The sequence below is a fragment of the Uloborus diversus genome, chromosome 7 (assembly GCF_026930045.1).
Source record: "Uloborus diversus isolate 005 chromosome 7, Udiv.v.3.1, whole genome shotgun sequence".
Taxonomy (NCBI): Eukaryota; Metazoa; Arthropoda; class Arachnida; order Araneae; family Uloboridae; genus Uloborus; species Uloborus diversus.
This window is the reverse complement of record NC_072737.1, coordinates 7,664,206-7,678,614: the sequence shown is the minus strand read 5'-3', so window position 1 is coordinate 7,678,614 and position 14,409 is coordinate 7,664,206. Positions and strand designations below refer to the sequence as shown.

The 14,409-nt window shown below is 33.9% G+C and overlaps 1 protein-coding gene across 2 annotated transcripts in view; it reads right to left on the bottom strand.

Annotated features, from left to right (window-relative positions):
• LOC129227023 (period circadian protein-like) overlaps window positions 1–13,936 on the bottom strand; it is a 61,698-nt gene extending 47,762 nt beyond the window's left edge. For both annotated transcript variants that reach the window (XM_054861655.1, XM_054861653.1), the window contains exons 1-8: window positions 13,657–13,936; window positions 11,944–12,095; window positions 9,055–9,146; window positions 8,093–8,179; window positions 7,321–7,432; window positions 3,886–3,928; window positions 3,594–3,769; window positions 650–728 (exon numbers count right to left, since the gene is read on the bottom strand). In XM_054861655.1, the coding sequence (XP_054717630.1) occupies window positions 650–728; window positions 3,594–3,769; window positions 3,886–3,928; window positions 7,321–7,432; window positions 8,093–8,179; window positions 9,055–9,146; window positions 11,944–12,025 (671 nt within the window). In that variant the 5' untranslated portion in view covers window positions 12,026–12,095; window positions 13,657–13,936. The remainder of the gene's footprint in view (window positions 1–649; window positions 729–3,593; window positions 3,770–3,885; window positions 3,929–7,320; window positions 7,433–8,092; window positions 8,180–9,054; window positions 9,147–11,943; window positions 12,096–13,656) is intronic.
• Between the last annotated feature and the right edge of the window lie 473 nt (window positions 13,937–14,409).

Below are 14,409 nucleotides of genomic sequence, written 5' to 3'. Positions count from 1 at the left end.
TAAAGAATTTTTAAAAGCAAAAAAACAAATGTGCAGGAACACTGCAGACACGTTTTTCTGTGTTACGAGGATCGTCTTTTCAGTGCATAACATGTGAACGAAAGAATGTAAAGGCATACGACAAAAAATTCGACTTTTGCCGGATGCCTTTAAATCAACGGGCTCCATTTTGTGCATTGAAAAAGAAATTCCTCGTAACGCCAAAACACGTGTCTGCAGTGATCCTGCACTGTGCTTCTAACGTTGTTTTATTTCCTTTTATTTTTAAAGCTAAGGTATTTTTATATATCTTATAACTAATTTTAGTTTGTAGCAAAAATTCCATATTTGCACAATTTTTAACAAAAAAGTTTCATTAACTTTCGAGACATTCGAACCAAGATTTATTCCATTAAAGTATTTCAAACTTCATTATTCTCAAAATTTAAATTTGAATTGTAAATGGTTGCAAAAAATTATATATGCTTGAGCTTTTTTGTAAATTTTAATACATTCAATTTTTTGCAACTACTCGGCATTGGCCGAGTATCTGATCAAAATTTGGCCGAGTACCGAGTACTCGGCATATTGGCCGAGTAGTTACCGAGTACTCGGTACGTCTCTAGTGATTATTAAAAGTCAAATAAAAGTTTTTAAAAAAATCACACACCTGACATCTACATGACTAAAATGGCAAGAAGCTGTATGACGAGTAGAAAAGGAGGTCATTGCAGGGATTTCTTCTGGAGCTGAAAAGAGAAACACAAAATTATTATAATTGCTTAAAGTATATTCAGAGATAAAAGGCACACAATGTTTTCGAAAATAGAAAAAAAAATAGGGCAGCTTTCCTATTGCTTAATAATCATTAACGATTTCGCAGATCGTTGCCTCAGAACAACAGTAAGCTATCTAATCCCAGAAATAACACTAAGATATCTTACTGTTGCTCTGAGGCGACAATGTTTACTAATAATAAAGCTGAAAGTCTCTCTGTCTGGATGTCTGGATGTCTGTAGGATGTCTGGGGGTGTGCACCTCAAAGCGATTTTTCGAAAATTCGATGTGTTTCTTTTTCTATTCCAATTTTAAGAACAAAACCATCGTAAGATGGACGAGTAAATTACGAAATTATCATAACGTGGAACCGTAACATGGGCACAAGCCAATTGGCGAGAAAATTCACCACACATTATTTGTAAATATATAGGCGAACCAAAAGACCTTTTAATTTTTCTATTACGGGCAAAGCCGTGCGGGTACCACTAGTATGTGAATAAAACTCATTCATGTGTGAATAAAACCCCTAAAACCCATAGGCAACCAGCACCATAAAGATTGAAAAAATTATTGAAGCACTGCTGTAAGAAAATAATTGCAGAAGCTTGTTTTGCGAAGTTACAAGGAATGCCTTCTTTTTTTTTTTTTTTGTAAAAAAAAGGGGAGGGGGGGGGGGGGTTAGTAGTGTCAAAAGTTAGAACATTAACCAAATATAAAAAGCAATTCAAAATTTTTATTTTAAAAAACGGTTTGAACGTATCGGAATTGGGTGATTTCAAAACCTGTTGACTGCACAACTTTCATGAGCATAAATAAAGCAATATTTTCTTGCATTGCGATGTTCATGAGCATTCAGTCATTACATCTATTGATGCATCTTACTGTTTAAATTATTTATCATGAGTACTGCATTTTGGCAAAAAAAAAAAAAATAATAATAATAATAATTACTTTAAGTAGTTTTGATCAAAAGATATACAATATTGAGCAAAAGACTTCTTCTAGCAGGTTTTCTTAGAAAAAGCTCTTTAAAAAGACATAAAATGATTCAAGATTTAAAAAAACAAAACAAAACGAGCTAATGTGTGCATCACATGACTTCCTTTTACTCCAATTTAATGTCATTTTTCCCATTATTGGTAATTTTAATGTGATTCAATACTTTACTCTCTAAATATCACCAACAGTAGCCAAATTGAAACCAGATTTAAAAAAAAAAAATAACCAAATGATTGGCGATATATCGCCAAGTGTCCGCCAAATTGTAACACCACTTGAGTTTACATCGAAATTAACAATGATTTCCTCCCAAAAAGGGGGAAACAATCCCCTTAAAAACACCTGAATGCAACTAAAAGGGGAGGTGCACAATAAGACCGCATTAGTATTCAACATACAGGGTTCATACTCAATTCGGATGAAAAAATTCCATGACTTTTCCAAGACTTTTTCATGACTTCATAAAAATTTTCATGACCTCATTAAATGAAGAGAATGGTACTACTTAATGTCAAACCTGCCAATTTTTGTAAGTGGGCATTAGCAAAACTTTTACATGAATGCCACTACCTCATCAAAGCACTTACTTGACTAAAAAATATCTGTGCACACTGCAGAAACTAATAAGCTATAATTTGTCTTTAGCATATAAACTTAAGTTACGTAAAAATATAGTGAATGCAATATACTGATGTTTAAATGCCTAGTAATTATTTAGTAAATAGGGCAAAATAGTAATGAATGGGACAAAAATTGAATGAGTTATTACTAAGTTTCCGATCGCAAATTTACTTTTTAAAAAAATATTGCCATTTGGTGTCGACAGTGCTTCTAATCATCCATGTAACTTGACAGTATTTTCATTCATTGAAGTAAAGTCATGTTAGTCAGTAAATTCATTTTTCTGAACCAGCGATATCACAGCTGGAAACATGGATCAATTTTGCGAGCTGCACGTTGGGCACTACTGTTTGACTATTAGAATTCCCCTATTTGTATGTTCTATCGCCTGACTAAAGTCTTCATTTTCTAAAGCTTTCACAAATTAAGAGCACACAATTACAAGTGGTTGAAATAAACTCGGATGCAGTTAAATTACACTTTTTTAGTGGGTGTGGTAAAATCAGGAACATGCTAAGCCCACTACTACAGAATATAACATAAAAGAAATTCTAAAAATAATGGTGAATTCAAAATTAGGGATGTCCCAGCAGTAAAATCACATTACAAAAAAAGGCGGGCAAGTGTTACAGAAGCGGATGCAATAGGATTCCTAAACTCAGGTTTGTTTTTGAGATCGTTCAATTTTCAAGTATTATTAGCTTCTACATGCAATACGGTTAAATCATTCTAAATTTTAATTCTGTACTGTTCTTTACTACTGCCCAAGACATTTTTCCATGACTTTAAATACATTTCCATGACTTTTAATGAAAATATTAATTTTCCATGACTTTTCCAGGTCTGAAATTTGTTAATTTTTTTTCCATGACTTTCCAGGATTTCCATGACCCGTACGAACCCTGAACATACCAAATTTCAACTTTCTAGGACATATCGTTCTTGAGTTATGCGACATACATACGCACATACATACGTACATACAGACGTCACGAGAAAACTCGTCGTAACTAACTCGGGAATCGTCAAAATGAATATTTCGCGTGTCTATACGTTCTTAGGCACTTACTTATCCACGTGTGGTCGGGTCGAAAAAAAACCTCAACATTCAAAATCGGGGGTGAGCAAAGTGGAAATGAAGGTCGATTTTTGAGTGAAATTTTTTTCGCGAATACAATACTTCCTTTTTTGTAAAAGGAAGTAAAATCACTCACTTGTATATCCAGCAGTAACTTGTGTGGCAGTTGCTTTGACACACAGCGTTGCGGCTGATTTCTCCACGCAAATATCATCCAAGAGCATCTCATTCAAATGGAAAGTGATTTTGAATGGCTTGTACTGTTGCTTCTGGTCCTTTACAGAGTATCCAAACTTCAAGCCTTGGTAAAGCCTAGAAACCCATCGAGACAGAACGTTTATACATCAGTGGACACATAAAAAAAATGAATAACCAAATAAATAGACTGAACGAATCTGTCATTGACAGTCAAGACAAGAAAGACATACCTCAAGCGGCAGAAAAACGTGTTAACGAAAAGATGAGCATCTTCTAAAAGAAAACAAAGTTTGTAAAATTCTAGGAGAGAGAAATCGATCATACACAGTTCTTGATCACAGAGCACACAAAGAAGCAGATATTTATAAGCCAGGGGCTTAACTAGAAATTTTAACAGGGTGGGTCTTTTTTTTCCCCCTTGCTCCCCTCTTGAAAACAGAAAATAATATTTACCTTGCCAACATGTTTACTCCCAATGCCTTAATTTTGCATTTTCATGGAACTTGGATTGTTTTTTTAATGACTTGGTGCATTTATTTGGATGAATATGTTACACTTTAATGGAGCTTTTAATGATTTATTTAGTTAGTGGGTAACTTTGATAACATTTTTCATGTTACTCAATGACTTGTTTTTTTACTTGATGGATGATTTTACTTTTTGATGTCTTCATTGCTTTCAATGGCAGACTTTTTTTTTTCTTTTTCATTTTTATAGAAAATTTGGTCTTGTCGATTGTAAAAGTTTATGTACAAAATAATGTACAGTGTTACGAAACAGCTTCCATGCAACTTTGACCAAACATGGCAGAATATAAATAAAACGAAAAATAATAGCCAAGATTTAAAATGCACTAAGGGCCAATCCCGAAAAGTACCTGAAAATTTGGAAAAAGGAATTCTTTGAACTTTCAAAACATAAAGTTTACCAACATTATAATTATATTGATTTTTATGCAGTTTGTATATGAACCGAACATTTTGCTGTTTGATTTAAATGTTTAAAATTTTAAGATATATTTAAATAAATATATATCATCTTTATACACATTCCACTAAATTCAAAAGATTTGTAGAGAAAAATTCAAGTAAACCAAGAATGTTGCACATTTAAAAACAATTTGGGAACATTAAAATCAAAATCTTTAAGTTAGAATTTAAATTTAAACAAAGTAAACTCCCGATTATCGGCGGGTCCTTTCACATTTTTTTTTTTTCAAACTTATGATTGTGATGGTGTTCGATTTTAGGTTTTACATGTTTTTTTTTTACATTCAATGTTAGTGGATGCAATGTAGCAATGTTTTTAGTTATAATTTAAATGAATGTGTGTGTCATTCTGCCGTGCTAAGCACAGATGTGGTATCTGCAGTAAAGCTCAAAATGAGAAATTGACGATTAAAGTTTTACAACTCATTTCTTTGATTTATGACTTAATTAAATGCTCAACTTGCGGTAGTTGTTTCGTAAATAACTTATCTAAAAACCGTAAGAGAGTACTTTTGTAAAAATCTTAATTTAAAATTAATAAATGCAGTTACGACACATTTTCTTTTCAAAACCTTTTCATATACTAAGCTAGTTTCACCGTAAGTGACAATTACTAGGCATTTTTAGGGGTATCTGCACAGATACGACAAAAGTAGCTTAGTAAAACGTGCTCAAAGTATCATTAAATAATACTGAAAACATCTGCTTTCTTTGGACTTAGCTGTTTCGCTTTATTTTGTTAATACAAATCTAACAGAATCTACCTTCTGAAAGATACCATTTTCAAAACTCTGAACACTGTAATCCATAACAATTTTTTGTTTTTTATATTCAAAGAATGTGTTTTTTATAATGTTTTATTTTCAAGATTCATTTTTACCGAGCATGAAGATAATTTTGACAACAGACGATACTTAAATAAAAATATTACTGGCATTAGAATAAAATGCGTTTTTTTTTTGCATGAAAGAATAAGATAGTATGAATATTTTACATGCATTTTATTTTTAGAATTTGCATTTTATATAAACGTTTAAATAAGAAAAAGCTGAATATTTACTTTAACAATTATGCAAAGTTGTATTAGTTTTTATTATCAACCTGTATCAACTATTCAACGGTAAAATAATTTTAATATTCTTTGTTACAATAAACTGCTACATTATTAAATATGCTGCTTTACTAAGGTATAAAAGTCGTATCTACAAATTACTAAGGAAAAAAGTGGTAACTGCGCAGATACCACTTTAAAGGCTTAGTATTTATCACTTACGTTCAAATTACCTTAGCAAACTCTGCAAACTGTGCAGTTACGACTTTTTTCTTAAAGCTTTTTTTGATATTTCGCGTTCACGAATCGCCAAAAAACTTGACATTTAGGTAAATTAAATTACTGACGACCACCTGGTAACAATAACTCAATTTTGATAAAATGTGCAGATACCACATCTGTGCTTAGCACGGCAGCATTAATATTTTTTATCTATTGCATACACTAAGTACAGTAGAATCTTGTTTTACGTGGGTTTATTTTACGCGGTTTCGATTATTTTGATACCTTTATCTCATTTTACGCGGATGAGTTTCGGTTTTACGCGGATGCTACAAAGGAGGCCAAAGCCAACGAGGATACCGACTTCGGTGACACACAACCAAAAACGTTCACATTGAAAATCTTGAGCCATTCCTAGAAAATAGAAAGGATCTCTCTGATTTGTTAGTGAAGGAAGGTTCTATCATGGAAACGACACAAGTGATCACGGATGCGTTAATGCTCTGCAAAGAATTACGGAGAAAAATTCTTAATGATTGCCAAAAGACTATCATAGCCAGCTCCTCTTTATAAACAGGACACGAAATTAATTGTGCATAAAAGTCGATACAAACAACTCGTCTGGTCTGTGCTAATTCTACCTTAGCTACCAGTTTGTTTGGCACTCTTGGCTTCCTTCTGAGGTTTTCCATCTCCAGCTCAGTCACTTTCCTATGCCGGGCTGATGAGTGCTAATAAGCACGAAACTGCAGTCCTCGGCTGGAAACGACTGAACTGGCGGTGTATTTCATGTATTTCTGCTTTAGCCCTGGCTAATGGGCGATAATATACTGAGTATACCTTGCCTTGCGTTCAATCTTCGAGTTGAACCGAACCATTGCTTCGGTCACTCGTCTGGTCTGCTAATTCTATATTAGCTACCAGTTTGTTTGGCACTCTTGGCTTGCTTAAGAGGTTTTCCATCTCCAGCGCAGTCACTTTCCTATGCCGGGCTGATGAGTGCTAATAAGCACGAAACTGCAGTCCTCGGCGGGAAACGACTGAACTGGCGGTGTATTTCATGTATTTCTGCTTCAGCCCTGGCTAATGGGCGGCAATTTATTGAATTGAATACATTAAACTTATTATACAATTAGTCATCACTAGAATGTATTTTGTTATCTACGGAACCAAACCCCTATTTTAACACTAGTATTTGGTCTCAATTTATGCCGTTTCAATTTACGCGGCATTTCCGTGGAATGTAACCCCCGCGTAAAACGAGGGTCTACTGCATCGTTTTTTACCTAATATTCAGATTATCCGCGGTTTTCGCTTATCCACGGTTACCCTGCCACCCTATTCCGCGGATAATCGGGATTTTACTGTACTCGTAAAGAATCAAAGCAAAGAAATGTTATTACCTCTCTTCACTTGCATGAAACATGCATTAAGTCCTTGGGTTAGGTAGTTAGCAAATGTTATATGATCCTTGTGGTAGATGAAATTCATAACACATTGGCCAATCCACATATCCTTTAAACAAACACAAAAACAAACAATTTACCACGCTGAATGCATGTTTATAGAATTGCAGATAAAACATCTAAAATGTTATTATGTAAAAAATTTTAATATGTAATATTTTTAAGAAGTAAAAATCCTTGTGGGAATGCTAACTGAAAGAAAAAAATTGTGTAAAAAATATTCGGACCTCTTATGCCATAAATGCGCAAAAATTTGTATGAATTAAGTTCCTTGTGACACAATAATATGCGTACGCAATTAATTTCTTAATTTTTGTGCTGTACAATGCTGTTCTTCCAGCTATTTGGTAGTTTAATCTTCAAGTTTGGTTTCTTATTTCATCAATAGACACAATAGAAATATTTTGAACTTACTTTTCTCTCTTGGGAAAGTAATTGTAAAATATTTTATTTTCTGTAGTTTGTATTGAGGTAGTTCTTTTAATCTGATCACAAAAGAAATTTTTTATAGGTATACACATCATTTATTTGTACGTCAAATGAGTAAACTTTTCCTAACCTTGGCTATACAGCGGTTTTGGATACATTACGCAATATAAAGAGCGGTTACTATATATGTATAAACCTGGGGTATAATAACTCAATAACAGCAAGACATCAACATTTTATATCAAGTTTTTCATTTACTTTAAATATATTTCAAGATTACCTTCGGATAGCCCAAATACAGAGAGATTGCTCTGGACGTGTATAAACACGATCCATCACGCAGGGAGACAGCAAAAATAAATCCATCCTAAATAAAGTTGAAAAGGAAATTATATATAGTTTCAGGGTTAAAAAACTCATGTTTTACTGCAGTTTTATAAGTTGCATTTAAAAATATGAGTTGAATGGAATTTTTTTAAATCACAGATTGACATGCAAAATTATAATCATTTTTGATTTTCAGAAAACAAGTACACATGTTTGTAACAATTCTATCCATCAATTTCAAAACGTTTGCCATTTTTATGGAACTCTTAAAGCACCAAGTGTGCATTCCACTCCTAATAGCAGAATTTTGAAACTGCTAATTTTTAAGATAAAATGTGTGCCATAAATATCAAAACAATTTAACAAAACCATTAATGAACGAAGACATTATATATTTCTTTACTTGCAAATTTTAATATCACTTTACACACTGAAATTACTTTCAGAATTGTAACAAAATGTAGTATTTTAGATAATAAGATGGAAATATGAATCCCCTTTACATTGGGGTAGGCAGCAGTTCCGAAGAGTTACAATTTATTTCAAAACGTATCCAACATTATTAGGACAATATTTTTTTTTTTTAATCTCCATTAGATAAGGACAATATTCCCTAAAAATACTTATTATAATGAGGACAACAGATCTGTAAAATCCTCATCAGAATCAGGTAAGAAGGAAATTAGAAGTTAGTAAACTTGAAATAAAAGCTTTAAAACCTAAAAAATGTTGCAGCCCCCTTCAGCCCCCTCTAAATTTACACATTTGGATGCCCATGTACAGTATTGCTATACCTCTCTTGATTTTTAGACTAAACATTTATTTTCTAGCGTGATTAGAGCAAGCATTTTTGTTTCTATTCTATTCTTCTGACACTATAAAATGCAACAAATAATACTGATGTACAGTACATACTTCTCTCAGAGTATCTGTCTCATTTTTCAGTTGCTTCAAGGACAAACTCGTCACCAATCCTTTCTTGTCTTTATCCCATATAGCTTCGGAATCTATAAGGGAATATCAAAATAAGTCACTGATAAAAAATTAAGAAACATTTAATACAAATACTCTAAGTTACGAAGAATGTATATAAAGTTTTGTAAAAGATAAACAGGCACTGCAAGCATTAGAGGTTAAAACTCAGAGGTCACCACTAGTCACCCATGGCAAGAAAACTTCAACAAACTAATAAAGCATTTCCCAAAACCCTACTTTGTTTAGCGATAAAACTCTGAATAATTTTTACCCATTATTCTGAAAGACTGCAATTAGAGAAAATATTTCTTCAATTTTGAACCAACATTATTGGCAAAATATCAATACTGAATTTTGATTGCAGATACCTTGGGCAAGCGTTGAGGCATTTCAAAGCATTTCCCCCAAAATTTATAAGTATTCTCCTTTTTTTTATTTCAACGTCAAGCAAAAGAAAATGATTTAGTGAGCGCAAAAAGTGATTCAGATTTTATGATTGAGATTGAACAACCCACATAATAAAAATGGTGTTTCACACAAGCATCTGTCATATACATTTTGTCAGTCAAGACCCCCAGACAATTAACTAGACATGACATATTCAATGCTTTTTTGATCTGCTCATGAAAGTTTTCTACTCTTTTCAGATGAGCAAAAACATTTATTTGAAATCCTGACAGAAATCTTCTAAAAGGTGACTTAATGTTTCAATGCAGTATTGTGTTAGTTAATAGGTTGATAAAAAGCACTCTATTTACCCATTTCTTTGTCGTGTTTTCAATAGCTAAAGTCAGTTTGACAAAACTGATAAATGACCAGCTGTCTATCTTTTTTCACAATAATATACCCTTATGGTGTATCATCTAATAAAAGAACAGTCCCCCTCTGCAGTCCTGTTAACAGCGGTCCTCACAGAAATACAGTTCTCCCATCAGAGCAGGGGTGTATTCAAGATAGAAACAATATTTTCTACGGACCTATCACAATTAACAGTAAAATTGATCAAAAGCACTCTATTTACCCATTTCTTTGTCGTTTTTTCAATAGCTAAAGTCAGTTTGACGAAACTGATAAATGACCAGCTGTCTATCTTTTTTTCACAATAACATACCCTTATGGTGTATCATCTAATAAAAGAACAGTCCCCCTCTGCAGTCCTGTTAACAGCGGTCCTCACAGAAATACAGTTCTCCCATCAGAGCAGGGGTGTATTCAAGATAGAAACAATATTTTCTACGGACCTATCACAATTAACAGTAAAATTGATCAAAAGCACTCTATTTACCCATTTCTTTGTCGTTTTTTCAATAGCTAAAGTCAGTTTGACGAAACTGATAAATGACCAGCTGTCTATCTTTTTTTCACAATAACATACCCTTATGGTGTATCATCTAATAAAAGAACAGTCCCCCTCTGCAGTCCTGTTAACAGCGGTCCTCACAGAAATACAGTTCTCCCATCAGAGCAGGGGTGTATTCAAGATATAAGCAATATTTTCTACGGACCTATCACAATTAACAGTAAAATTGAACAACGATTGAATATGGTAGAGAAACCTACCACAGTCAAGTACCAAAATCATTCTTCGATGACCTGTGTTTGCAAAGATAATCAATACTTTAAAAGGATCGTTAATAACAGTTAAAGATTGGTTAAGGACAAGGGCATATATGTAAGGAGTCCAGGGACCCCGGGATCCTCCCCAAATTAGAAAAAGTTATAGGTAATAAGTAATTATTATAGGGGATTTTCGAAACTAGGTGCACCAAGCACTGTTAACCCCTGCTAATTCCATTACCCGAGCAATGCCGGGTACGGGAATGCTAATCTATGATAAAAACTCCATGTTCAGCTGAAAAATGTAGAAAGCGCCATCTCCTAGCTATGGATGCCCACATGCAAAATTTTAAGGGGGGGGGGGCTCAGATACTTTTCCCATGGTTTAGCAGGATATCTGCCCCATGGAAACCAATTTCAGTACAGATTAGAGGTATTAAAATTTGACATTTTCAATAACTTATTCATTTAATGGCTGGAAAAGAAATGTTTTTCCATTTTTGCAAAGAGAAAAGTACTGAAAGCAAGGAAGTTCTCCTTTCTAGGGGGGGGGGGGGCTGGAGCCTCCACTTGCTACCCCTACATGGGCTCCTGTGCTACCCATGCTCCTAGCATGTTTTTTCCCTCCCACTTTTGGAGCAGACTGACATAAAATGTAAAACTGTCTGCAAACTCAAATAATTGCTTAGTGATAATGGTTAGAAATTATACCAGGCCTGGATCTGCATACCCGCAGATCCCCCCCAGTGGTGCCGCAGGCCTGCAGGCAGACCCGCAGTACCCAGGCCCAGGGGCGTAGCTAAGGGGGGGGTTTTGGGGACAAAACCCCCCCGAAAAGTTAGTCTCAAAAAAAAGAGAAAAAGAAGAGAGAAGAGAAAGAAAAAAAAAAGAAGAAAAGGAAAAAATTCCAAGCGATTATACATATATATATATATATATATATATAAAAGAAGTAACCCCCCCCCCCCCCCCCCCGAAAGTCGGGTCTAGCTACGCCACTGCCCAGGCCCTTAAAAGGCCCAACAGTCCAAGAAATTTGGAGAAAAAAAATTGGAAAAGAACTACCACTAAGACTTATTAACGTTGCAAATATACACTGCTGGCCTCTGGCGGAGGGATAAAACAGATTTTGTTGCAGAGAGGCCCAAAATTTATAGATTCGGGCCTGAATTATACATTAATTAAAATTGTTAAAGTATTGTTTTAAAGTTTACAATAAAGAACAATTGCTGGTCTTTTTAAAAGAAAAAAATAATTAAAAACATTACTTACCACTCAATGAGCGAATGCATGTCAGTACAGGCGATATGTCTGTGACGTTACTATCATCATCAAGGTTGATTAAAGATTTCATTATTTCGTCAGGTTTATTCTCATTTTTTTTAACCTGCTCTTCGTCTGATTTTTTCTGACTTCCAGAGGCGCTATAAAAAAAAGGATAATATGAGACTGAAAAATAACTAACAGCATAAGCAGAATAAAGATACGTAAAATGTCAAAAGTTTTTCAATGAATTTGCATGACAATGCACCTAACTAGAGAATTTTCATAAGATTCCTACTTAACTTTTTGAAATGATGAGAAATTATACAACACATCATTTTCAAAAAAAAAAAAAAAAAATTTCTTGCAATTTTTTCTTTAGTTTGTCTCGGCACTAAAGTTTGATGCCTGGGTTACAAATGCTTTTACAGTATTAAATAGGATGCGAACATTTTCAAATATTGTATATTTACATATGTACTTATTTTACACATACAAAATTTTTCAAGACATAAACCTCCTAGTCTGACAATATGCAAACTTCCTCGAGGTAAACTCATTCAAAATCGCTTTGGTGAATTGAAGATACTATTCCACTCGTTTTACTGATTGAAATTTTCATGCACCCCCTCCCCCCCACATAAAAAATAATACAAAACAATTGCACAAAAAAAACCCCACACAGGTTTGAGTATTACAATAAAAATGCTATTGTAAAACATCACTTAAATTGAAGACGAGAAATGGAAAGTGACATAAATACCAAAAAAAAAAAAATCAATTATACTTTTTTTTAATGGATAAATGCCCTAAAAATCAAGCTCAACAAATCAGAGAACGCTCAAGATGCGAACTCCAGTAGAAATAGGTCAAAAAATTGTCGAAATCGCGATGGTTGTATGCACCAGGTACATGTATTTTTCCATTTTTTGGCTCTCCTGAAAACCGACTGCAATTATACAAATACAAATACAAAAGTGATGACCAGCAACAGGCTCTGGGCCCAGCTAGACTGGTCCTAGTCAATTTACAATCCCCAGTGAAGATCAATGGCCCTCTTAAAACTGTCTACTCCTTTGCTCATTACCACCTCTTCCGGTAAGCTGTTCCAAGGTTCCACTACCCTGCTAAAATAATAATTTTTCCTAATATCCATGTTAGCCTGAGATTTAAATAGCTTAAAACAATGACCCCTTGTCCTGTTTTCAGTGCTAAACTTTAACCCCGTAACATCTTTCGTTTTAATAAATTTAAACAACTGAATCATGTCCCCTCGGTCTCTTCTTTGCTCAAGACTGTACATTTTTAGCCTTCTAAGCCTGGAATCATAATCTAAGTGGGAAAGTCCACTTATTAGCCTTGTAGCCCGCCTTTGAACCCTTTCCAATACATTAATGTCTTTCTTAAGATAAGGAGACCAAAACTGAACAGCATACTCCAAATGGGGTCTTACCAAACTTCTATATAAGTTGTATAGTTTTGTAATAGTTTTTTATATTGTATAATTGTTACAATATAAAAAACTATTATTATTGTTAGAATGATCATAAGAAGAAATTTAAAAAAAAAATCATTACTCCTCTTACAAGCTGATTAGAACCAACAACAAATTGTTTCAAGCAATTAGATCAAAACAAACAGATATCATAAACTAGAATGGCTTTAATAGACACTTCATGAGCTTCATTTGACGCAAAATAAACTAAAAATTCAACTGTTTACCTTTATTTGAGGTTCAAAACGAGATTTCGCCCGGATTTCACAACAGGGCGATTCTAGCTTCTAGGAACGATTGCGTAAAAAATATTATTTTTTAATTAGCACGTCATGGGCCCGTGCGTAATTGTTTCAACTTGGAGGAGTATCGAGAATCAATCCGATCTGTTTGCACTTTTAAAAATGCTAGAAAAAAACACTTTTCTAAGTCCAATAAAAACCTTTTTTTTTCCTACGCAAAATCACTTTGTTTGCAGGAAGTAGGAATAAACAGCTTTCAGTAATAGTTACGTGACAAGATCGGCAATGTGAAAGGGTTGCCAAATTTGGCGAGAAATCTTTTTATTTCTAATGCAACGGCCGAAAATAGACATTTTTATACAGGGAATTTAGGAGCTCTAAGCTCCAGGCGTTCCAGAATAAGACATATGTTCATGTTCATGGATGGGGAAATTGTTTTCGTTTTCGCACGGTTTGAGATCAATATCGAAACTTTGGACACCGTGCTGTTTTGTTTTGCATTCGATTATTTGGAAAATACTTATCTAATAGGAAGGAGTTTCTTTTATAAGAGTTTATCCTTACTTTCTGGCCATCCCCTCCCCAACTTTATTTGAAAGATAAGGTGCAAAACAATTCATCTCGATTTTCGAAGCTCTAAAAGAACTAAACGAGCCTACTATGCCTTTTATCGGCATCGATATTCTTTCGTGAGCTAATGTGATATATCAATTGGCTTAGGCTCCAAATGATTTCAAA